Genomic DNA, 26348 nt, shown 5'->3' on the forward strand with positions numbered 1-26348 from the left:
TCCTCCGCAGGGCAGCTTTTCTACAGTGTAACAAACAATTGACAGTCACCCCCATTCCCTTTGTATCTGCTTTCGTATGGTAATACTGAGTTCGGGTGTAGGTCACAAGATAAGAACACAGGGGAGTCGTAAATTAGATGCGGAACGTAAAACAAAACAAAAATTCCGGAGCCACATGCTAATAAGATGATAAAATCTTATTTTCTTTCCATCAATCATCCACAGTTAAAAGTCTTATTATAACAAAATACTACTTTGTGTGACTGTCCCTCCACTGAAGCGCAACAAAAAAAACACTGGATAAACACAAAATTCTTGACTAAAATGACTACTTTACTGAAGATACCCTATTGATTTGTTTATTTACAGACTGCTGAAGTCTAACCTTAATTTCAGATAAACTTCTGGAGTTTTTACACATGATAACTGTTTATTTTGTCCCCCATCACTCACATTGAAAGCCCATTAGAAAGCGATTTCTTAATGGTATGAAAAAGCAGAATGGTTACAATGCGCAAAACTTATTTAATTGTACATTTGGGCATGTGGCTACTGGTGTAAGACAGAATTTTTAATTTACCCTTTAAACTGATAACAAAAGAGGAATGTGTATATAATACCACAGTTTCTGTGATGTTTAGGCATTGATGGATTATGAGTCAGCAGATCCCTGAACATAAATTATTGAAATACATTGTGTGATTGTATGGAGCATGAGGCCTAAATGGCCCACACAAATTCTTAGGGGACCAACACTTCCTTTGAATGTGTGGTGATGATGGACTTTTAATTTTTTAAAGAAATTAACCATCACTCATCATTTAAAGTATTTCACATTTAAAGTGGTGGAGACAAAAATGGAAGTTGATTAAATATATTGTTAAAATGTTTGGTATAGAAAACTATCTATGTTATTTTGAAGTAAAAACACCAACCACCTCAACACCATTTTTTGAAATGGGATCTTCTTGACAGCATTTTTTTTTTTTAAATACAGTAAATCCAACAAAGACACTGAATTACGCGTTTACGAGCTGTCCCTGAAGGCGCCACCATCAACCTTCGGCCTGCCTTTTTGCGCATGCTCTCCATGCGACATGAATAACTCCTGCGGATGGTTAGAAAGGTGAGGAATACAATAATATCTGAGCTCAGAGCCTAAATACAAACTGCGTTTAACAGCACTAATGGGAGTTTTTAACGTCTAGAAAAGCGACTGGAACTGGTTTGAATAGTTAAATAAGCACAGCGGACCGCCAATATTTTGTTTACATACTGTTGTGTATTGCGGCGCACGTTGTTTTAACTTTTTTTTTTTTTATTGTTGTTTTGACGCGATCCTCCTAATGCTGTCATGGATATTTTCTGCGATTAAAACGCTTGTCACGTGTGAAATCGGTGCTTTTCATCATTGAAATGCGGATTTACCGGCACGAGAGAAATGTCCACGCTGTGTCCGTCTGCTTCCATTGGAAATTCAACCTGTTAAACCAGCTGGACGTTTGTTTTTGATATCCATGGAGTCTGTTGGGAAGTTTGAGTTCAGCAGGAAGGACCTGATTGGTCACGGTGCCTTTGCAGTTGTGTTCAAAGGCAGACACAAAGAGGTACATTTTATATTTGAGATTAATTTGGATCTGTCTGGTCTTTGTTGATATTTGTGAGGCTGCTGCATTTATATCCTGCATTTTTATTTTCAAGAGACGTGACTGGGAGGTGGCTGTGAAGTGTATTAACAAGAAAAACTTTGCCAAATCACAGTCTTTGCTTGGGAAAGAAATCAAAATATTAAAGGTATATAATTTAATACTGTAGTACAATCTGTATCAGTCTCTGTACGTGGCTAACAAAATTCATTTTCTCACCTCTTTCAGGAGCTCAAACATGAAAATATCGTTCGACTATTTGACTATCAGGTGAGGATGGTTTATCTTTTGACACGCTCTCAGCAAAATACACAGGCATGCTTTACTATGGACTTTGCAGCCAGATGATACAAATGTTGACATGCTGCCAAACATTAGTTGCTGAAACGGTACAAATCTGGATCTCGGATGTTGTAGTTTTTCATGAGGGTGACGGCCCTCAATGATCTGGAGCTGGAACCTTTATTAGAAGTCCTTCATCATGACTGACTGACTGAATCATGACTAGTTTTAGAATCTGATGTATTAGTCAAAACTTTGGATTTCCTGTTTGGGGTTAACGCCAAACCCCCAAATGTCTTTTAGCCTAACAGGTCACACACAGCACAGGACATTAACCATTTGGTGTGATGTGAGTTTGCCTGAGTGTCTGTGTGCTTTCCTCTTCTCACCTTCCTGACACCCGCCAGACACACAGCCAGGGGTGAGCTGATCTCTCTATTTCTGACAGATGGCAGGGTGCAGCTGGTCAAACAATAGCTTAGAAGACAGAGTCTGAGTATCGTCTCACAGTTGAAACACAGCGGCATGCATGGCTAATGACTCCCAGTTACACACAGGGAATCCAGGTCAGGCTGCAGAAGCTTTCTGTGGACATCAATGTGTTAATTTTACTGGCATCTGGAAGCTGCTATCTGATGTAGCAATACTAATTACACCATAATACCCAGAAGGTGTTTTGGTGTTTATGTGATCATGTTTCACTTCTGTGTCAGAAGCTGTAACTTGGTGGCAACTTGCGTCCCCACTCGTTAGTTTCTATTCAAGTCAGGTGGGACTGACACCCTTAACTTTTTACCCTCTCACCCCATATCAACTCACTGCTGCTCTGGGACTTTTTTTTCAAAGGCAGTGACGTGGGGTGCTGAATTTGGAAGGGGTCCTGGAGGATTTAAGGGCCCCCAGAGCTGGACAGGGGCCTTGACTGGATACAGTTTCAACCCCCTGAGTTAGTTGTCATCGAGTTGGCCCCCCAGAATTTCTAGAAGCTGCTGGTGACCGTCCAAAAAACAGTCAACTCAGCCTGAGAAGTGAGCTGGTGTCACTTGTTGTGTAACCTGGAGCAAAGCTGCTACGGCACTGATGGATTGTTTGTTTAATTCCCCATCTCTTTACATTAATAAAATGTTCTGTATTTACCAAATATTTATCCATTTATTCACTAAACCATCAAATAAGTTTCTAAAGGAAACTAAAAACTCTCTAATCTGGCTTTTAAATTTATCCTTGTTTTTTTTATTTTATTTTTATTATTGAAATTTTAACACATTGTTTTGTTGTTGTAATTTTGGTCCTGCGTTTTATTTTATCTTTTTAAATTAATTAATGTATTGTTTATTTTTGCTTTTATTTTGTTTGTTGTTTTAATGTTACGCACTTTGGCCTGCATGCTTGTGTGAAAGGTGCCGTAAAAAAAAATCTGAGTTAAGTTGCAGATAATTAGCTTGTTTTTGTTTGCTTGTTTGTTTTCTCACCAGGAAATTGGGGGATGTGTGTACCTTGTCATGGAGGTGAGTTGTTTTAGAAATGGTAATTACTGCTCTGTTTTTATGTGGTAATGAAGCTTCTGCTGAGACCAGTCTTACTTGTCTTTTCAGTATTGTAATGGAGGCGACCTGGCAGATTATCTTCACTGTGAGTTTGCTGCATAAGACAAGACTTATAGCTCACATCACACTAAATTAAAGTTTTTCTATTTCACTTGTGGTCAAAGCAAAAATGGGGACATTTATATCACACTAGTACTGAGTGTTGCATGAGAGGGTCTGTGTCACAGTTTGTTGCTTGTAAACAGGTTTTAAGCAGCTTGGTGGGTCAGTGTGGCTTCTAAGCTGAGCTTTTTCAGTGTTTTGAAGGAATAATAGGGTTTTAGCAAAGCAGTACCACCATAAAAGTCAGGTTTGAAGTTCCAGCAGTGGGTAAACTATCACTAAGTACTTAACCCAGATCAAATTAAACCTCTTCAGCCGGAGGTTCCTTTTCTATGATTTTCCTACAAATTGTGCAGAAATTAGCACAAAATGAGGGGCTAAAAAAAATAAATCCCAGTTTTTATTTTTTATACAGTAGGTTTTCTGTGCATCTTTTGATCTCACTACATTTACTTTTTCAGAATAAAAATGTTTTAAAAAAACTCGAGAATATTTCCCCAAGTTTCACACCACAATTTAGAATATGATGACATGGTCTGAGGGCATGCAATTGATTTTCCTCAGGCTACTTGTACCTTGATAGTGTCGATGTGTGTATTTAAGTCGGTCTAATTCCAGCTACCGTTTCTTATATCGTATTGTTGCCCATTCTGTCCCTGCAAAGAAGGCATGTACAGCTATTTGCAGCACAACATTCAGTCACAATGTTCACAGAGCACCCACATGACCTCACCCATCTGTCACTCTCTTATCCCCTGTCCTCCAATGGAAAAACACGGCTGCTAGAAATACTGGATGTACTGGGAGAGGGGGGATGGGCGGAGGGGGGTGGTAGCGTGTCAGGCAGCCTTGACTTTAATTTCCAAACGAAGCCTCATAAACAAAATTGTCCTCCTAGAAGTGTGACGCCTGTGACGCTGATGCGATTAGAGTTGTGCATTTTCACCTTACATCATATGAAGGTCTGGTGAGACTGAGAACAAACAAAGTCAGTTGAACATTTTAAGAAGAATCCAGGGCTACAACTTGCTACAAACTTAATCGTCATGACAACAATTAGATTAATTATCATTCGGTTTCCAGGTATTTTTCTGATGTCTGTTGGTAACCCTGCAGCATTCCTGTACATGCTAGTGTTTTCCATTCAAATCTCACTTGAATAAGCTCCTCATGTATCTTTACAATAATGCAATATAGTCAATGCTATCATGCTGTCTTTTTCCTGTATCATCCAATATATTCCATCCCCCTGACCGACAGCTAAGGGCACGCTCAGTGAGGACACCATCCGTGTGTTCCTGCAGCAGATTGCTCAGGCCATGAAGGTCCTGCAGAGCAAAGACATCCTCCACAGAGACCTCAAACCTCAGAACATTTTACTCTGCCATCCAGAGGGGCGCAGGTCCAGTTCCGTCAGCAGCAGCATTAAGATAGGTAACGACTTCAACCAGCAGCGTATTAGAAGAATTGATTGTACAAGATGTGAAAATGAACACTCAAACAAACTCCACTGTATTTCCCCGACCTTATTTCAACCTCCTCCAGCTGACTTTGGGTTTGCACGTTATCTCCAGACAAACACAATGGCAGCCACGCTGTGTGGCTCTCCCATGTACATGGTAAGTATTAAGGTCTCTTACTCTGGTGTCCTGTGCCAGCACAGAGTAATGTCACTGTGCCACTAAGTTGTAAGCTGTGTTTGTCTGGTCACAGGCTCCAGAGGTCATCATGTCCCAGAACTATGATGCCAAGGCTGATCTGTGGAGCATAGGTACTATCGTGTACCAGTGTCTGACTGGAAAAGCACCTTTTCACGTGAGTGGCACCTCAAAGATCACATGAACATGCCGATACAAAAACCCTGCCATCGCTGTTTACAAATGATTCTGCTTTAGTTCTTAGAAAGGGAGAAATAATTATTTCATAAGTGAACATGATAAGTCCCTTTCATAACACAGCAGAACCACATGATTCACAACACAGCCACAAAAACAAGCTGCCTGCTGGGTGATACTCTTCCTCATCTCGTGTTGTTAGTTGGAAAATGGAAGAACAGCTTGACTACTTGTTAGGAGTGAGCCTTGTTTACAGACGGGGGGGGCAAGCGGAAATGGCTGTGAGCCACTTCTATGAACTATATTCTATGAATATGACCATGAGTAAATAGTGTTTCACAATCCGAGCTATTACTTTCTGCTGTTCACGTGGCTGCTCAGATGAAGCTGTCATTTGTACGCTGCCTCAGCAATGACTTGAATTTTGGAACATGCCAATGATTTACCTCTTTCTTTGCCCAGTCTTCAGTTCTGAATCCCCTTCTCAGAAAAAGAAGCATTCTGTTGTTGCTCTTTTGTTTTTATTGAGGTTATTAATGTAGCAGTTTCCTTGAATGCGTTGTCGTCTCTGAGAATGAGAAGGATGATTGTCTGCTACTTCTGCCAGACAGGTCACTGAGTTCAGATAAATCCAGGGGTCAGTGAGGTTAGCTGACGGTGAGGGTGATGTTTATTTAGCTGCCTTACCTGGCAAACATTCCTCTTTGCCTTTAGTGGGAATATCACACTCCCACATACTGTTTATTTTGGGCTTATATGCATGTTTGCACGACTATGCTTCTAAATTTGTTATGATGTAGGCCAAAAATATATTTTTTAATGTTTGTTTATAAGTTGTGTGTGTGTGTGTGTGTGTGTGTGTGTGTGTGTGTGTGTGTGTGTGTGTGTGTGTAGGCCAGCACACCACAGGCACTCCGTTTCTTCTATGAAAGCAACGGGACCCTGTTACCCAGGTTAGTGTACCCCCTCACCCCCCAACACACACATTCCACTGTATACTATACACTCATCCAATACACAGAGAAAGGTGACAGGAGTGGGGGTGTAAACAGGCATTACTGGGAAATCTGTCATCTCCGCCCTCGGTGTGGTCTGACGAACGGCTGACGTTAATCTTTACGTGTGCGTGAAAGATATTTGTTGTGCGTTTGGATGCTTTACAAAACACACATGAGCGCACATATATATATCAAATTAGCAGTCGGTAAATAATTCCCATACCAACACTAAAAATAGTCCTAATGTGGAAGAAACCGATACAGACACCTGACGTACGGATCCTCTCGAACACTCTCCATCAGACATTCACTATAGATTTTTAATCCCAGAAACATAAAATGCAACATGCAAAATCTCTAAATACGATTTTGTCACTGTCTTGTTGTCAATAATCACAAATGTCCTAACAATCAGTTCTCTTTACTGTTAATAGTCATTTTGAATTATCAAATCTTTAATATTAAAAACTTGAAACCTGGAAAGCGTTCAGAAGGGATTTATGGATTGTTTGCCCGCTGTTCTCACGGTGTACTTTGCCAGCTGGCTCACAGCCATGTCACAAAAGCCGGATGATAAGATAGACCCTGCTTGTGTGTGTTAGCAGGCTTAGCTTGTTGTTTTCCTCTCATTCTATATATAACCTGCTCCGAGGTGCCAGCTAGTGGCCTGTACGGCTATCACTTTCCACACGACCCACATAGCTCCACACAGACGAAAACACACACACACACACACACACACACACACACAGACTGACTGACTCTCAGTGTCATGGTGCAGGAGGTTTTTGTACTGAAGCCAGAAATTAGATTAAAAAAAACTCACATATTTTACAGCTTGCTTTGTGCTCGTGAAATGTGAGTGACCTAAATATTTTAACAGCACGTTTGTCAGCAACTAAATACAAAGGAAGTGAACACACTGAAGCAGCAAGTTACAAATATTAGCATTCTCTATCAACTACAGATATGACACCCTGTTTATAGCTGCACGCAGATATTATGCCTTCCAACTCTTTTCTCCTAAGCATGGATTTATTACATGTACAAAATTCTTCAGATGAGCCAGTAATCAAACTTTAAACAGTTTTTTCTTTGATTAAAATTCTAAATCATCAAAGTGTATCTTTTTTTTCACTCAGCATCCCAAAGGAGACTTCTAGTAATCTAAGAAACCTGCTGCTGGGGCTGCTGCAGAGAAACCACCAGGAACGGATCAGCTTTGGTAAGCCTCTGCCTTTTAATATTCATAAACCCTTTTCATAATTTCATTTTAAAACATTGTTCTTACATTTAAACCTTTACATTTGCAGATGAGTTCTTCCACCATCCTTTCCTGGAGACAAGCTCATCCACCAAGAAATGTATTTGCTGTTTTATTGTGTGTGACAGTACAGCTTAGTGTCAATGAAGTTGCTGCCATTGAGGTCCTAACACCTGTTTGTATGTTTTTTGACAGGCTCACCAGCTGCCCTGCTTTCCGACCCCAACTCTGGCTCAGGCAGCTCCTCCAGCAGCTCCTCCACATCCCAGCTGGCCTCGCCTCAAGTACGTTCTCTAGTGAACTGAACTGTACAGATATCATTTGGCAAAAGATGTGAAATGTAAAAGAAATCCTCAAAGTGTATTTGTTCCCCTGTAATTTCTCATAGTTAAATTTAGTCTTTCACTCTCTCAGCATTCCGATGGAGCGATGCACCACCTCCAGCCGAAGGGGCCGGAGTCCCCTGCACAGGACGCCCCCGACTTCCTGATGAAAGAAATGGCCAATGACGACAATAGAAACACCCCATCTTACACAGATTACATCATGGTGCCTGCCCAGTTTCCTAGTAAGACATCTGAACATTTCTCTGTCCATATTTTTTTCACTGTTCAGGTTTTTCTTCACATCAGCACAAGAAGTCTTGACTGTCTGTTTTGCTGCTTTGTAGGTGAGTACTCATGTGATGTGGAAGCTTCACCCATTGAAAGTTGCCTGATATACAGTGGGTGAGTAGTCCCTGCTTCAGATGCACAATATCTGTCAGTTAATCAGTATCAGGCCACAATTATTAAAATGTCATTTTCTTATGTGGACTAATATGAAATTCTACCTGATATATGTCACAGATTTACTTTATGGAGGAAGTGTACAATGTTTTAGTTTCTTTGACACAAACTGTTGAGGAGCAGAAATCTTTAGAGATATATCTAAAAACTCAGAGACAGTCATCGTCTTACAAAGAAGCTTCCTAAGATCTGGTGGCTGTAGAAAGTCTGCAGAATGGATTTGTTTAAAAGTTAAATAATGTTTAGAAATATTAATTTGTGCAGAAAGAGTTAACAAAGCTGTTCCATTAGGAGCTCAATAATGGCCGAGAGAGATACTGGAGCCACAGGAAGGACACCTCCACCCTCTCCTCAGCTACACCCTCCCTCCATGCCTGTTAGGTAAGACAGAGCCAGGCAGGTTTACAATAAGAGAAATTGTTTGAGACGATGTGCAATATATAAAACCTTTTGTGTCTAATTCCTTGGTTTCCTTTTGTAACCACGCAGCAAGCCTGTTGGATCTGTTGGCCGCAAATGCAGCCACTCGGTGCCCATTCCTGTCCCATCTCAGATCCAAAACTACCAGCGTATGGAACAGAACCTGCAGTCTGTCGGCCTGCATGGCTCCACCAGGCATGTCCAGCCGTCTTATCTCTGCACCCACCCCACCTCAGTGTCTTTCCGTAATCCGTTCTCTTCTTCCTTTGTATAACTGTGTCTTGTGTCATTTAGGGTCGCTTTGTGCTGTGCTGGCAGCAGCAGTGAATATCGAGGTCTGGGTCCAGGTTCTGCCCTTAACTCCCCAAAGCTGGCAACTGGTGGAGGCCGACCACAACCATCCTCCCCACTAGGTAGCCATCTCAATTTACTTTTATATTAATAATGTATTGCTAATGAGAGTTTTCAGACATGGAATATTTAAGTTTGCCGTTTTCATTAAGCTGTAAAAGTGACAGCTTTGTGTCATTCTGACACACATGACTTTTAAGTTCATGCTGCTCAATGCTTAATTCAGACATGACAGCACATGTAGTATGTGGCACCTGGTGTGCAAGTGGGAGCAGAAAGAGAAAAGACAGTTATGCTATGCTACGTTATTTGACAGTGAAATCTGCAGCCTAAATGAGAGGACGTTGAGATTGTCTTTTATTTCCTATTTGCGCACATGCTTTATAAAGTTGTTTGTTTTGGGGAAGTTCAGCTGATGAGGATAAACATTAAAAAATACATGGAGAGACTATTGGTCAGATTACCATCATTGTAAGAGGGTAAAAAAAAAAAAGATCCCTTTTATTCATAGATGGACACACCAAACTTTCATGTTTGAAAGATACTTTTGTCAAGCACAGCCCTTTACAGCATCTCTCTCTGTCACAGTTTCGCAGCTAAAAGCACTTTGTTAACAACAAAAATCAGACACAGACATACAACACAAATATTAAGTCATGATTAGTGAATTCCAGGACTTGTTCTGTGATGACGTGTTTGATTTGTTTTCTGTGCCCACTTTGCCCTCTGACTCATCTACTTTTACTTCTGACAACACCCAGAGTACATGCCTGAGCTTGTTTCATTCCGTGTTAGTGGAGAGCAAAACAAAAAAATAAATGAAAAATAAAGGATAACTTCATACACAATATGTACTATTTTACTTTGTGTAACAATCTGCTCTCTAGTGGGAATGACCCCGAAGACCTCAGAGCAGAATCTCCCACGCAGCATGAGGACTGGACTGCTCACTGGCTCTCCTGACATACAGGCCACCTCCAGCTCCAAGGTCAGCTTCAATATACATCCAGAACTGAATATCTTGTCATCTACACACTGTCATGCCATTATTTTAGTGATATTTTACCTTGTTTCACAACGCACACAGTACACAAACTCATGTGATTTTTCTTCACCTTTCAGCATAATTATAACATGAAAGAATTATAACAGAAAATATGTAGGCGGTTCACATAGTAGAAGAGGTTTCAGGATTTTCATTTCCTTTTCAACAGCAGGTTAAACCAAGAATGTTAAACCGGATCAGGGCAGTCCCAAACCTGCTCTCCTTTGACCCATCTCCTGCTTCCCAGACCAACATCAGCCGAAAAGCAGCCAATAAAAAGGGTCCTTACAGAAGGTCAGATCAGTATAATGCTATTGTATCATTATAAATATACCAATTATTGTTATAAGATAATATAATTTAAAAAAATGTTTTTATTAAAAGGCAAGGGAATTCATGTGCTAATAATAAACCACATGTAATTTTAATTAATATGAAAACCTGCCGTGTCTCACTTTGAGATGTCACACAGTAAAACAGATATGCCCTGTGTTTCATTATTTAATGGTCACCGTGGTGTCTGTTGCTTCACTGAATGTGCAGATTACTCAGCACAGACAGGCTCTCTGACATGCTCCTGAAGGCGGCCTTCGGAGCTCAACTTTTTGAAGAAGGAGGTGACGAGAGCCTCAACTGTGAGAAAAGCATGGATATAACAGGTACGAGTGCAAAGTACAACAAGTAGGACTGATCAAAGGATTTCTACTGACACTATTTGATTTTGTTTACCAGTATTGATGGAGCTGTTGTTGCTGTGACAGATTTGAAAAGATGTTTCATAGCCAGATATAGTTTCCAGACATGATATCTGCAGTTATGGGCCAATTCGTAGAAACACGACCGTAAAGTCACGCCAAGCGAAGCCTCTATGAAAAAATATAATCATTACACATTGTAGGGTGATGTGACGTATTGCTACAAAGTGCCTATTTTTAGATATCTTCTACATTTCAATTTAATTTATTTATATAGCGCCAAGTCACAGCATAAGTGATCTTACTGCTCTTTACAAAGTAAGGTTAACACATTACAATTCCCACATGAGCAAGCATTTGGAAAAAAATCTCCCTTTTCGGAGCAAAAACCTCCAACAGACCCAGACTCATGCTGGGCAAAAAGGAAGCCTGATCTTAAACATAGAGGTTATCTGCCTGCTGCACCCAAAGTGGGAGCTGGTTCCACTGGAGAGGAGTCTGATAGATGAAGGTTCATCCTCCCATTCAGTGGCAGGCAATGATCATGATGATGGCATTTACTGAACTGAACTGCATGTTCTAAGTGTACCTTAGTCACTTGGCCTGAACTCTTTTCATTTGTGCCAATAGCTCCACCTCCTGGTTGTCACAGAGTTGTTCAGTACTCAGACAGCCCACCCCCTACAGTCTTCACCATGGGTTCTCCCTCCAATGGAAATACTCCTCCTGATACTTTATTATTGAAGACCTTCTCAGGTAGGTGTTCTAACAACCCTGCTGTAGGACGTTTGTGGGAAGTCGCTCAATTGAATACATTTGAGTGATTCAGTGAAGATGGATTTTTATAGAGTACTGCTTTTACCGGTTTCAAGTTTGTTTAGACCACTTACACAAATTAAAAAAGGTGCAATTCTCTAACTTCAAACTCAAAAGCAAATACAAGTACAGAGTGATAAGTTGTTCATAAGTTGGTAACCAGGTTAAATTTAAGGTAAACAACTCAAATCCCATCAGATAAAAAAGAACAGATTTTGTAAGAATAACGTTTCAGCCTGCTATAATACCAGTGCAGGCCATTTCATGGTTGTACTTGTTCAAGGTTTATAGTTGTTTAAAAAAAAAAAAAAAAATTATGATTACTGTGAACCTTAAACATGTCATCAGTTACTCCCCTTCCTCTTTAATGCAGGCTCCCCCAGCTACATGAACTCAGCCTGGCTACTCAACAGTCGACTTCTGCAGAGAGGAAGCTGTAGAAACAGTGAGACTGAAGCCATGGATGCCCTTCCACACAGCAATCCCATTTTCCACCCGCCAGAGCTCCCTGAAGACACACTGATGGAGGTATAGTCAAATACTGATGCTACTCTGTGGTGAATCATTCAGGTTGTTTTGAAGGTACAAGAATAATGTACATGTGTAGATGAACATGAAATAGTTTCGGTATTCACACTATTTTATGTTTTTCTGTTCACAGCAGGCGCACAATGATTCTCTTAGTGACTTGCGTTTCACCTTGGCTTTTGTGCACTGTGTCATGGAATTGGCTTCTTCTAAGGAGCCAGGGTTGGATGCCATCAGCAGTGCTGATGTTTCCTTCCTGGAGCAGAGCTTTGTGACAGATCAGATCAGCCTTCTGAGCAGAGAATGGAGGTGAGAGGCATGAAGGTATTTACGTTTTCTCAACATGTACAGTAGCTGCCTTCGTTCACAAATCTTCATTAATATGACTTTTGTGTCTTCTGTGATACTCTAGCTATGCAGAGCAGTTAGTGTTGTACATGAAGGCGGAAGAGTCTCTGTCATCAGCACTGCACACTGCTAAAGACAATATCAAACAAGGCCAACTCCTTCCGTCTGCTACAGTCAAACAAGGTAAGACCAGGGAGCTCTGCTTTTTAAATATCAAGCATTCACCTTGTGTAGATTTGAATGTTAAATGTTCCTAGTTTTATGTCCTTCAGGAAGAACAAGAGTTGTGTTGGGTGTTGTAGTTGGACAATTGAATTTGCTCTGTGGTTGTCAAACAGAAGCTGCCACAGAAACATAAACGTCTTTTCAACCGCATGTTATCGCTCAACTCGACTCTCCTCACCTTTTTTTGGTTTCCATTGGGCAAAAGTTGTGGCTAGTATCTGATACCTGGTACTCTTTTTTTAGTATCACCTCTGTTGAGCTTCCAAATGAGCTGAGCTGATACTAAAAAGTGATGTGAAAACACTGCAGACCACTGATTGGTGAGGACACATGGGTTTAAAAAAGGCGACAGCGCAAGCTTTTGGATTGTGAACATTTCTTGTGCAACTAAAAGGACCTCGCTGATCGTACACTTCTTAATCTTGGAGCAGTTACTAGGCATACACAATATATTAGTGGCTGCCCTTTAAAACCTGTTCCTGAGTGGTGATTCCTGCGTCTCTCTCATCTCTCCTGCCCCTGTGATCTCTGTCATGAGCGTAGAGGACACTGCAAACAATAGAACTGGGTTGAGACCATGCTCGTTAACCATAGGTGCAACAAATCCATCAATAAGACAGACAGTACAGGCAATTTATCAAACACCGGTTGAACAAACAGAAACAAACTTGCAGCAATGTGTTGGAATTTATATTCAATAATAATTAAATGCTTGTTGTATTCTCTTTTTTTTTCAGTGATCAGGAAGCTGAATGAACTATACAAGAACTGTGTAACATACTGTCGCTCCCTCAGCAATCGCCTACAGACCTTCTTGCTCGACAAACAGAAACTTATAGACCACTTCAATGGGCTCACAGCAGAGAAGCTCATCTACAGCCACACTGTGCACATGGTGAGCTCCCTTCACAGCACGGGATGTTGAGATTGTACTTCAAATCAGATTCTGTGTATATATCTGTGTGTGTGTGTGTGTGTGTGTGTGTGTATATATATATATATTATTTTTTTTTTATTTATTTATTTTTTATATATATATTAGCCCTTGAAATGCGTATACGTACTCTCACTGCATTCAGGTACAGTCTGCCGCCTTAGACGAGATGTTCCACTACGGCACGCCATCAGTCCAGCGCTACCACAAAGCTCTTCTGTTGATGGAGGGTCTGTCCCAAAACCTCTCGGAGCAAAAGGACATTGACAGCATAGATAAATGTATGTGGAAGCTCTATGACAAACAAACCACAAAATAGTAGCTTCAAATGTTATTAGATCACACATGAATGTGTTTCCCATGTGATCATTGGATTTTTTTTTTTAAATCTTTTCAGGTAAACACTGTATTGAGCGACGCCTCTCAGCTCTACAGACATAATGGTATCCATGACCTCTGACTGCATCCATAGCAACTGCATTTTTCTTGCCTCATCCATCTCCCCTCGGTGTAGATGGATCCTCCTAGACTGTCATCACACTTGCACTTTGATTTCTCTTAAGGGAAATGACCACTGGAGCATCTGTTCTTATCCCACGACTCAGTCTCTAATCCAGACATAAATGCATGGAAAAGACTGGAAGCCCTATTTCTGGACACCTTTCTTGAAGACAGATTGTGTTATGATTGTTTGAATAATTCTTTCAGGTAACTTGTTTTTAGTATTTGTTTTGTTTTGTTACAGACTCTTATGTGTGAGGGTGTTTCTGTGTTTTGCACATAAAATAATCAGATGAATTAATAACTGATTTTAAATGTGTTATACTTGAAAAAAAAAAAAAAGGATTATTTAGTTGTTTTCAGTGTTTGAATCCTGTGTGTTATGAGAGCAGTAAATGTTCACCGGCCAACAGGTGTCTGAATATTTCGGATGAGATGACCAAATATCGCCAATTTGTAGTTACACTAGCGAAATTGTGCCTGGTTTTTGCACATTTTAAATCATAGCACAGGACTGGATTTAAAGTAATGAAAGTATGCTTTGACCTCATACAGAACAGTTGCTTTATGACTGCCAGTCTTACAGTCATACAGACTGACACCGTAAAGTGCAATAAGTATGTTTTGACATTTTAATGAGATTCTTTGGTTACAACAGCTGATCCAGCAATGCCCTCCCTCAGGTGGGGATTTACTCAGTCATGAGGTATTTGAAGTGACAATAACACCATGCCACATTGCTAATGTTTATCTGCTGTTTGTGTGTATGTGTAAAATGTTCACCTCTGCTAATTTTGGTTTTAGAGATATATATTTGCATTAATGCAAATGGAAGTCTGTGAATGAATTTGTACATGATTTCTGGCTGATAGGATACCAGATTATTAAAATTACATATTCAATATTGTGTGAGTTTTTACAAATTAGTTTGTTGGAATTGATATTATTGCCTTTTGTATTTTTATTTTAAGAGCACCTGTCTGATTTGCTAGAATTAGTTGTTACATGGTGTGTGATCAAAATAAAATATTTTTATTATTAGAACTATGGATTTTCTTGAAGTCTGTTTAAGTTTGCACACTAATTCAAATTCAGTTACCAGACTTAAAGTACAGTTTTGACTTTTGTCATGACAATTTTACCTTCTCCTGATTTCCAAATACTTAATCTTTTCTGTCTATTAGTAATTTCCTGAGAACTAAATATACAATAATTAGGCCTCTGGCTGAAAATGATACCGTGTTACTCAGCGGTGGAATGTAGCTAATAACATTTACTCAAATACTGTACACTTTAGTAGTATTAATACTTTACTTGATGCTACTTCCACTCCACTATTTCATAGGAAAATTTACTTTTTACTCCACTACAATAAATTTGTAGGTATAGTTTCTAGATCTGAGTTCTTCCTCCACCAATGGTTCTATTACATTATATCATTTTAAAAAGTTATTAAATAATATATGGATGTATGATCATGTGTATGACTAGAGCCAAATAGGCTACTTGTTTTGATATGTTCAACTAGCCTATGTATTTAATTCTTGGTTTGTCTTTGTGTAATGGGAAGAGGGTGGAAAACATAACAAGAACACCTACACACTATTATGCAGATACAGTAAATCTCTAACAAGTGAAATGGAACAATGTGTATTCATTGGACTTTTTCAGAGGTTTGCGGTTCTTTTACAGTCAGAGCTACATAGACATTGTCCTCTGGACAAAAATGACTTTTGGGTCACTTTTTGCTATAGCATGAATTTTTTTTCAGAATTTGGAATACATGCTATAGTATTTTTTTAAACGATGACAAAGGTGGGCGCTTGAACCTTAGAACTTCTTGCTCAGAGGCAACAGTGCCAACCACTGCACCACCAATCATCTCAGGAGGTCATCTGCATTGTGACAAATCTTTGGCTCTCTACAACCTATAACTCCACCGTCAATAAATATTCATTCAAATGCGACCAAAATTGCCGCAGACATTCTTTGGATAGTAGATATACATGTTTTCAAGGGGTCTGCAGTGATATTAAATATCTTCCTGTAATGCATAGTGTATGCAAAACTTTTTTAATTTCTCCAAACGTTTCAACTTCACTAAAAGTTGAATCACCATCAACAGGCCAAGGTGGAATCTGAACCATTAATAGCAACCTTGGTGAAATAGAATCTCCGTGAAACACTTTCCCCGCTGCGACTCATTCTTCAGCGCTGAAGAGTCCAGCGGTCTACGAACGCCGCTTCAGAGCTGTAAGCAACCTCATGAAGACGTGGAGTCGAGCCCCGCTCAAGGTAATCCACACAGTTCAATGAGGGTGAGTCCCCCTAAGGGTTTGCTGGTTTTGGATTTTGGGGTTGCGTAATAAATGCAGTCATACCAAAGGTCAACAACACTCAATACAAAAGCTCAAACAAAAATAAAAGGGCACCACAAACTTTTCCCCAAAATCCCATTAATTCATTTTAATGCTATAGTATGACTTTTTTTTTTTTTCATAATTTGGATGACATACACAGTGGTCCAGTGGTTAGAGCAGTTGCCTTACAGTGAGAAGTAAATGGGTTCAATCTCTACTTAAGGCATGCATGTCAGTTTAGAAAAAAGGTCATACTTCAAAAAGTTAGACTGTATATTCAAGAAAAGACATTTTTGTATATAGAATAGCCAGGGCTACGTTTGATGTTTCGCCGTGACACAGGAAGTTGATGTTTAAGGTCAAACGATGCTCCAAACTTCACGAAACTTGCGTCAGGCACCAACTTTCAATAGTTTTTGAAGATGTTAAAGCCGCCAAAAAAAAGCAATTTTTTTTTTCAGAAGAATAAGGAACGAGATTGAGAAAAAAAATTAAAACTGCAAGCAGGAATATGCGGACCCTCGCTTGCTGCACATCGGGGAGCCAGCGGCCCCGACCCGCTGGGTCCCCGACGTGCAGCGTGCCAGGGCCCGCATATCACCGCTTGCAGTTTTAATTTATAAATTCTTACTTATTAGTAAATTGCATTTTAACATGTTTTTATGTTAATTTATATCTGTTTTGTGTGTATATGAAAGTTGCTATACAAAAAAGCTAATAGTTACTGTTATTTATTATTATTGTTATCATGATTGCACTATACCTTACATTTATCTGGGGACCCTGTCTATAAAACTGGATATAAAATAGTTCAAACTAGCTCCACCTGCAGTAGCTACAACAGTAAAATGCTTACACACTGATACTTCAGTATTGAATAAATAATGACTTGATATATAATCATATCTTACTAAAGGACAAAAATACTAGGGTATTTTTACTTTCATACTAAGAGCTGTTACCTCTAATAGCCTACTTATGTAACCTATTTTTTTTGTGTGATTTTCCAGGCAGGACTTCTTACTTGTAGTGGAGCATTTTTACATTTCTGTAATCTAAAAGATTCCTCCAGCTCCGCTGTCACAAGGACAGATACAGGAGATCATTCCTGCCCACTGCAATAACACTGTACAATAACTCACCTCTGGTAAAATCCATCACAGTACAATAACACTGTTGACCGTGTTTCTTGATTTGTTTGTATATAATATATATAGATATATACTGTACTGTATATATCTATATATATATGTTGACTGTGTTTCTTGGTTTGTTTGTATATAATATATATAGATATATAATGTACTGTATATACTGTGTATTTTATATTTTATATTTTTTACTGCTATTTACTGCTATTTTATTGCTTTTCTATTATTCTATTCTATTCTATTCTATTATTTTATTCTATTATTTCTATTATTATCTTATTGCTTCTGTATGCTGCTGTAGCGAAAAAAATTCCCCTCGAGGATTAATAAAGTAAATACCTACGTACCTGCCTACCTACCTAAAGGATCAGATGTCTTCCACTACTGAATGACCTGTTTACCGTCGTAGGTCACGTGATTCTTGAATTTGTTAAACATGTGTTCGCTTTTGAAAGAAAACAATTAAACCGCAAAAATTACACGCCGACGCTCGCTTCATTCAAACCGGTAAGTCAAAAATAATTTTTGAAAGTTTGTTTGACTGATAAATATCGTTTAAAGGTGTTTTATTAAGATAAATAAGTGTATACGCTGATTTCGGCTTGTTTATTTTCAGTTAACGAGGCAGCATTCATGGGGAACACTGAGGAGGAAACCGGTTCAGTCCCCAGGGGCCGTGATAACATTTGGGAGAGATTGAAGAGGTCATTGGAGAGAAATAAATTTCTGATTGTATGTCTTTGTGCTGTCTTCCACGGTAAGTGATAACGAACTGACCTACGAGTTAACGTTAGTTTACTGAGGTTGGACCAAGATGTTGTTGATTAAATTAGGCTAATCCTGACCAGAAAACTAAACTTTAACTGGGAGGAAACTTTGATATGATTGTATTGGCAGAAAGGCTCTGTGGTTAAAATCAGAAGTAGGTTGATCATTCATTTTAAATATCCTTCAAACGGCATTAAATATGTTAGAATATTGAGATAGCACAAAGCAGATTTTTAAAACATTTTTAAATACCACAATCTGTTGCCTGGCGACCAGATCATTGGAATAACTGCAGGATGACATGGAGGCAGTGGTGCAGTGTAACTCTGCACAGCTAAATTCTGGTCAGGCATCTAATTCAACCAAACATATTTTATTGTTGATTTTTCTTTTTGTTTTAAGGATTGTTTTCTTTGCTCTGTTTGATTGCAAAAGGGAAAATTTAGAATTTTTTTGATATAATAAAACTTGTAATTATGCTCGCCAAATACCACATCTGCACATGTAAATTCAATGGTTCTAGACCGTTCTTCCCTGTAGTTTTAAGAATGAAATCAGTGACATTGTGGATTTGATAAAATATTCAGAGAACTCAAAAGCTCTTACACAACATTTGTGACCGCGCAGGATTGTTATTAAAACATACTGAATTGAATCTTTGAATGAATTTAGTGATATGATTTGTACTTTTGAATGAAGAGCCGATGGACATTTTCCGCAGCAGCTAAAACAGTAACATGCTGCTTACACACTGACACTTCAGTAATAATTAAGTACAAAGCCAGTGCTGAAAAGATGAAATTTATTTTTGTTCGAGCTCTATTACACATATATTCCAATCTATTTGTCTCCATTTTGATTTCTAAAGTTTCTTATTTATTGTCTTACAGGTGTTTCCCTTGGCATTTTTCTCAAGCAGTATAGTCCACTCCCTCAAGTCGTCGTGGCCCTCATTGGCTATCCAGGGGACTTACTCATGTGGATGCTACAGGCGGTTACTGTTCCTCTGATTGTAACCAGTGTGGTTACTGGTAAATCAGATGTATATTCAGGGAAATTAGTTGTGAAACCTTAACTTTCCACTGCATTACAGTAATTTTGCACTCATATGTTTCTGTCTCTCCAGCCTTTAGTTTGCAGGTCGTAGCTTATGTTGTGTTTTTTTCTTCCAGGTATTTCCGGTCTAAGTAGTAAATCCTCCAAAAGAATTGCTGTATATTCCGGAATATACATGGTCCTCTCCACATTTATCGCTGTGATTATCGGTAAGACACATCCATTGGTTTTATGAGGAAATTATTCATATAAAAACATTATTCAATGCACTCCAGCATACAGCTGTTCTTGCATCATACATTCAACCATGGATTATGTGTTGTAGGAATAATACTGGCCATGCTCATCAAGCCAGGAAGTACTCTAACAACGGCAACAGGTGAGTCAAAAGAAGAAGAGAACTTCTCCATTGCCATTGTATTGATGGATCTAATAAGGTGAGAGGAAAGCCTTCTTTCAGATATAATTTTTACACAATTCACATTACGTTCTTGATGAGTTCACAAATATTTACACGGTTACTGATAGTGTGACTTGTCTTTATTTTACAAAGGAACATTTTTCCACCAGACCTAGTTTGGGCTTGCCTCCAGCAGGTATGCTTTTTCAGGTACACTACTCATTTTCGCACTTTTCGCACCATGTTTATGAAGTAAACACACTTTTTTCTCATAGTACAAGACTGAGACTGTGCAGGTTGAAGTTAAGAACCAAAGGCAAAATTCTACGGTGAATATTTCCCCCTTGTCTTTACAGTATGCAAGTTATTTTGTGAAAGTTTAATTTGTGGTGAAAAACTTTGACGCATGAAGTTGTTGTCAGTCGTATTTCAGCCGTGTTTGTGGTCTTGTTACAGCATATTGACGAGGAAATGGTGGGCAAATACGTCAAAGGGACCAACATACCGGGCCTGATTTTCACATCCATTTTAGTTGGCCTCATCCTCAACAAGAACGGAGAAAAAGGGAAAGCACTTGTTGACCTTATTGTCGCTGCCAATGAGGTCATAAAATGTGTGGTCAGCTGGATACTGGGGTAAAATGATTTTCGCATATTTTTCAACGTTATGATAATGGTCAGTCTTTTAATGGAGTCACAGAATCTAATTTGAGTTTTTCCTTTTTACAAAATGACTAATTTGGACTAATACAGTGGGTACGGAAAGTATTCAGACCCCTTTAAATTTTTCACCCTTTGTTTCATTGCAGCCATTTGCTAAAATCAAAAAAGTTCATTTTATTTCTCATTAATGTACACTAAGCACCCCATCTTGACAGAAAAAAACAGAAATGTAGAAATTTGTGCAAATTTATTAAAAAAGAAAAACTGAAATATCACATGGTCATAAGTATTCAGACCCTTTGCTGTGACACTCATTTAACTCACATGCTGTCCATTTCTTCTGATCCTCCTTGAGATGGTTCTACTCCTTCATTGGAGTCCAGCTGTGTTTAATTAAACTGATTGGACTTGATTAGGAAAGGCACACACCTGTCTATATAAGACCTTACAGCTCACAGTGCATGTCAGAGCAAATGAGAATCATGAGGTCGAAGGAACTGTCCAAGGAGCTCAGAGACAGAATTGTGGCAAGGCACAGATCTGGCCAAGGTTACAAAATAATTTCTGCAGCACTCAAGGTTCCTAAGAGCACAGTGGCCTCCATAATCCTTAAATGGAAGAAGTTTGGGACGACCAGAACTCTTCCTAGACCTGGCCGTCCAGCCAAACTGAGCAATCGTGGGAGAAGAGCCTTGGTGAGAGAGGTAAAGAAGAACCCAAAGATCACTGTGGCTGAGCTCCAGAGATGCAGTAGGGAGATGGGAGAAAGTTCCACAAAGTCAACTATCACTGCAGCCCTCCACCAGTCGGGGCTTTATGGCAGAGTGGCCCGACGGAAGCCATAGCAAGTACAGAGATATCCTGGAAGAAAACCTCTTCCAGAGTGCTCTGGACCTCAGACTGGGCCGAAGGTTCACCTTCCAACAAGACAATGACCCTAAGCACACAGCTAAAATAACAAAGGAGTGGCTTCGGAACAACTCTGTGACCATTCTTGACTGGCCCAGCCAGAGCCCTGACCTAAACCCAATTGAGCATCTCTGGAGAGACCTGAAAATGGCTGTCCACCAACGTTCACCATCCAACCTGACGGAACTGGAGAGGATCTGCAAGGAAGAATGGCAGAGGATCCCCAAATCCAGGTGTGAAAAGCTTGTTGCATCATTCCCAAGAAGACTCATGGCTGTACTAGCTCAAAAGGGTGCTTCTACTCAATACTGAGCAAAGGGTCTGAATACTTATGACCATGTGATATTTCAGTTTTTCTTTTTTAATAAATTTGCACAAATTTCTACATTTCTGTTTTTTTTCTGTCAAGATGGGGTGCTCAGTGTACATTAATGAGAAATAAAATGAACTTTTTTGATTTTAGAAAATGGCTGCAATGAAACAGAGTGAAAAATTTAAAGGGGTCTGAATACTTTCCGTACCCACTGTATCTCAGTATTTTCAGACAATTTTCATCCTTAACAGTCGAGTATATTTCCCTTCATTTTTTTCATTTCAGCTACTTGCCCTTTGGAATTCTTTTCATGATTGCGAGCCATGTTGTTGAGGTCCACGACTGGGAATCGACCGTAAAACTCGTAAAGCTCTTATCTGTGGTGCTTCTTGGGTATGTTCACCTTTACTGTTTTAACACTGTTGCCAAAGTGGCCCAGTGGATCAACATGTAACAGCAACTATTAGCATCTAAGCAACAAGTGGTTCATGTTTTGTTTTGTTTTGTATTTTTATTTAATAGTTTAATTTATTGACTCACATATCTACCCTTTCTGATTTGCATAGCCCAGAAGTTACTGACTTCTTAATTTATACAGAGGCGTACGAGCGAAGTGTTGTGTGGACACTGGACAACACCCCAATGAAAAATGTTTCAAATTTCCTACATGTTCCTTGACGTCAACAAATAGGCTGACAGAGTGCATAACACACAGTACCTCTGTAGCTGTGACTGACAGCTTATTGACCCCCCTCCCCAACAACAAAGGAGCTCACACATGAACGTGAACGATGAGAGGTCCGGGTCAGACTACATACCCGACAAAGACACAGCAAGAATCTATGGCACTTAGATTGTCTAATATAACAAAGTTACGATCCTGAAAGACAAATACATCGTATAGTCTGAGCCAGCCTTTTTTCTGTTTGATGATTCACTGTTAGACTGGTTAGAATAGCAATAAAAACCGGACTGAAGTGCCTTCCAAATAGCAACAATATGCATCTGTTTTCTTGCTACTGTTTCACACCATTTTTTTAAATTTATGCAGACAGCCTCACTTTATGATCATCAGAAAATAGAACTGCTAACTTAGAATATGTAAACACCGAAAATCGGTGAGCCAGTGTTACACTGAAATCTGTGACCTGCCATGATATTCTTACCCTTACTTCTCCCGCTTAAACCTGACCAACACTGTAGGTCACGATTGCCTGGACAGTGACTCACCATTGTGTCCCAACTTTTTTGGAAACAGGGTTATAATTTGAACAAATTGCATGGTAAATGTGTGTTAACAGCTACCAAAAGCTACTGGTCAGACCAGAACAAACAGGCCTGCAGGAGCAAAAAACACCAAAGTGCAATGACTTGAACAAGGGTGTGCTTTATTGCTTCTGAATTAATTTAACATGTTAAAGAGCATTATTTCTTCTTTCAGGAGAAGTCTTGTAGTCAGTCAGTATTTTCTTTTGACATAATCAGTATTGATTGTGTATTTGTTTGTTTCAGGCAGGGAATCTTTTCAATCGGGGTTCTGCCTTTAATCTATTTCCTGTGTGCCAGACGTAACCCCTTAATTATCTTTAGAGGTATTTCGGCTGCCATAGTGACTGCACTGCTCGTCTCATCCAGGTAAGATGATATCGCAGTATAGCACCACAGAAACCTTTGTGTTCATGACCAGTGATTCCCAAGCCAAGTAATGTTTTATAGTGGATTTACATCAATAATTTTTTTTTTTCATGTGGATAGTTCACTAATAAAGAATGCATTGTCTCTGGCAGCGCTGCCGCACTACCAGTTACTTTCAGTTGCTGCGAGAACAAATTAAAGATCGACAAAAGGGTCAGTCGTTTCATGCTGTCCATCGCGACCAGCATCAGCATGACCGGAACGGCCTTGTACGAAGTGGTTGCAGTAATCTTCATTGCCCAGCTCAACTACATCGATCTAGACGCGAGCCAGCTGTTCACCATTGCGTGAGTCAATCTTCCTATTCTTTCGCAAATCAAGTTGGTAAGTTTTTATATTTGCCTCATCAAAGAGTGTGTGCGCTTGATTTTCAGTATATCAGCAGCAGTCTCCAGCATCGGAGCAACGGGGATCCCAGCTACAGGATCAGTGACCACTCTTTTTGTTCTGACGGCTGTTGGTATACCTGCGAAGGAAGTCTCCATGCTGGTGGTCATCGAATGGATGCTGTAAGTTTAACCTATTCTTCAGAGCCCCATAGTGCTACAAAATGTCTGACGAGTAAGTTGCTAGAGCAGCATTTTCTGCTACCTGATCCGTTTGCGCAAGCGAGTCAGAACTCCATTACTCCGATCTGAGCAGGTAACAGACAGTTTTGTTTGAGTCGTTCCATCTGGAGTTTTTGATCACTAGTTGCAGTCATGTTTTTATGAGTGGGACTTTATTGTATATACATCAAGCAAGCAGATGAGAATGTTCATTATATTTGATGATGTAACTGGTCAAAGTTTGAACTTGAGAAGAGTTTGTTCAGCCGGCTCCTTAAAAGATGGAAGGAGGTACAATTTAAAATCAGAAGTCAAAATTAGAGCAAAGCAATGCAGAATATTTTGTTGTGTCTTTCAGAGACCGTACTAACACTGCTGTGAATGTCTTGGGAGACTGTTTTGGCGTGGCAATTGTTTACGAGTTGGTAAAAAAAGAACTGATGCATCAAGACATTGCAATTATAAGGTAAACCTCAAAATGTTTTTTTTTTCTTTTCATTTTAACCCCAGTAGATCTGATTCAGAGCCCCTGAAGGGTCACAATGGGAATTTGTTTTTTTTTATTATTTCACAGTCTTTTTGCTTTAAGAATCTTTGCATTCCCTCAATAGAGAAAGACTGCACTGAATTAGGATCTGTGTGTTGTGTAGTAGACCTGTATCACTACAGTAGGATAACTAACAGAGCCAGTTAATGGAGCTGGTTAACCCAGCTCTCCACAATGTGTCATTATTATTTGTTTTGTTATTCTTATAACACTAGGCTAAAGTTAATAGGAGCAGTTAAGACTACCATTGCCATTGAGCATTGCAAACAATCATAACGTCATGTAAAAATGTCACACAGTGAGGACCAGATTGTAGTGGACCTGCCAATGATCCATGCACATGCTGTCGGCGTCGGCTGTTCCCCCGATGACCTCCAGGATGACCACTCCTTCCATACCCCTCCAGAAGAACCATCACCCCAAAAACAATGACACATTGAAGGCGCGCAACCTCAACTAAGATCTTTAAATCCTTTCTATGACACTATTTTATATATTACAGCACGACAGCGATGAAGAGGATGTGTAGTGTTAGCTCGTTTGTCGTAGTAATGGATGTAGGTGAGCTTATTGAACTGAACATTTTGAATAGCTGTTAAAAGTAGAGTTAATAAGATTTCACATATATTTGTGTTGAATTGATCAAAAACTATTGCACAGTAGTTATTGATCCAAATTTATTTAAATTGAATGTGTAGTGAGTGTTGTTATTCATTTGAATAGTGTTACAATTTATGAAATAAGTGTAATTTACAGTAGTTATTCATCTGAATTTATTTGAATTTAATATGTAGTAAGTGTAGCTATTTATTTGAATGGAATTATATGGACGTAATAGATTTACCTGTGTTGTGTCTCTTTCTCTCTCACTTCCCGTCAGCTCTGTACCGGCTTCAATAATCGCAAGAAACTTCAGAAAATATGTTGTAAACAATACAAAATCATTATTAAATTTAATTTATGTATTCCCAAATCATGCATGTGTTACTTCAAGATTACTGACAGAAAGAGGCAGATACTGCCCCTATAACACAGACATGAACAATAAAAAAAAGTAGAAAGAGGAAAGAATGAGAAGAACACATACATATTATAAAAGTAGAACCAGTTTCTGCCTGTTTTAGCCCACCATCAAACAATAATGTGCATACTTCACTATCAGTGGCCATTTTTCAAAGCAGTCAACAGAGCTCCACTTTTCAAGCCTTAATGGACACTTAATCTGCCCCTGAAATCACAGTTAACAAGTGAAAAACACAATAAATAAAAAATGTCAACACCTATGAACATTAAAGCATTTTAAGAAATGTCAGGTTTCAGTCCGGTTGTCGTTTGTATGTCTGCTTTGTTGACACTAGGTTGTGCAGGGAGTCTTTCTGTAAACTTCAGCGTGTCATCAAAGAGAAGAGCACTTGAAATAAAGTGATTATTTATTTCAATCCTACAAAAGATGAGCCCATGTGTTCTGAAATGAATGGATCTTTTTCTTGCTGTGCTCAATAGATTAGTCCAGCTGTGGGGGAAAGAAAAAAAAAAAAAAAAAGGCCTTTTTTTTTTTTCTGGTATTGTTGTATACTGTGTCGGTTACCAAAGACAAAACGAGTGTCTGCAGTT

At 39.3% G+C, this 26348-nt stretch overlaps 2 protein-coding genes across 4 annotated transcripts; both read left to right on the plus strand.

Moving 5' to 3' along the window:
- Window positions 1–1119: 1119 nt before the first annotated feature.
- On the plus strand, window positions 1120–15369 carry ulk1a (unc-51 like autophagy activating kinase 1a). 3 transcript variants are annotated; one of them, XM_069138647.1, is made up of 28 exons: window positions 1520–1607; window positions 1704–1794; window positions 1875–1916; window positions 2336–2349; window positions 3404–3436; window positions 3524–3560; window positions 4838–5011; window positions 5123–5196; window positions 5291–5392; window positions 6307–6365; window positions 7553–7635; window positions 7724–7774; window positions 7870–7958; window positions 8089–8242; window positions 8345–8402; window positions 8754–8843; window positions 8952–9077; window positions 9177–9295; window positions 10121–10221; window positions 10448–10572; window positions 10822–10937; window positions 11604–11729; window positions 12163–12317; window positions 12451–12626; window positions 12730–12848; window positions 13628–13785; window positions 13970–14105; window positions 14222–15369. In XM_069138647.1, the coding sequence occupies exons 5-28, from the start codon at window positions 3431–3433 to the stop codon at window positions 14263–14265; spliced, it is 2478 nt and encodes an 825-aa protein (XP_068994748.1). In that variant the 5' UTR covers window positions 1520–1607; window positions 1704–1794; window positions 1875–1916; window positions 2336–2349; window positions 3404–3430; the 3' UTR covers window positions 14266–15369. The 3 variants fall into 3 exon arrangements, with proteins under 3 accessions (XP_068994746.1, XP_068994747.1, XP_068994748.1); XM_069138645.1 differs by lacking the exon at window positions 2336–2349 and having other exon boundaries at window positions 1120–1607; window positions 1702–1794; XM_069138646.1 differs by lacking the exon at window positions 2336–2349 and having other exon boundaries at window positions 1120–1607; window positions 1702–1794; window positions 10451–10572.
- On the plus strand, window positions 15027–25166 carry LOC138191652 (excitatory amino acid transporter 3-like). Its single transcript, XM_069138571.1, has 13 exons — window positions 15027–15031; window positions 16538–16620; window positions 19495–19635; window positions 19777–19869; window positions 19986–20097; window positions 20231–20270; window positions 20517–20695; window positions 22230–22337; window positions 23457–23579; window positions 23732–23926; window positions 24014–24148; window positions 24546–24653; window positions 25034–25166. Exons 1-13 carry the CDS (start codon window positions 15027–15029, stop codon window positions 25164–25166), a joined length of 1455 nt encoding a protein of 484 aa, XP_068994672.1.
- Window positions 25167–26348: the final 1182 nt, after the last annotated feature.

The sequence above is a fragment of the Embiotoca jacksoni genome, unplaced genomic scaffold, assembly GCF_022577435.1.
Source record: "Embiotoca jacksoni isolate LCO1_2020_lvr unplaced genomic scaffold, fEmbJac1.0.p SCAF_8, whole genome shotgun sequence".
Classification (NCBI taxonomy): domain Eukaryota; kingdom Metazoa; phylum Chordata; class Actinopteri; family Embiotocidae; genus Embiotoca; species Embiotoca jacksoni.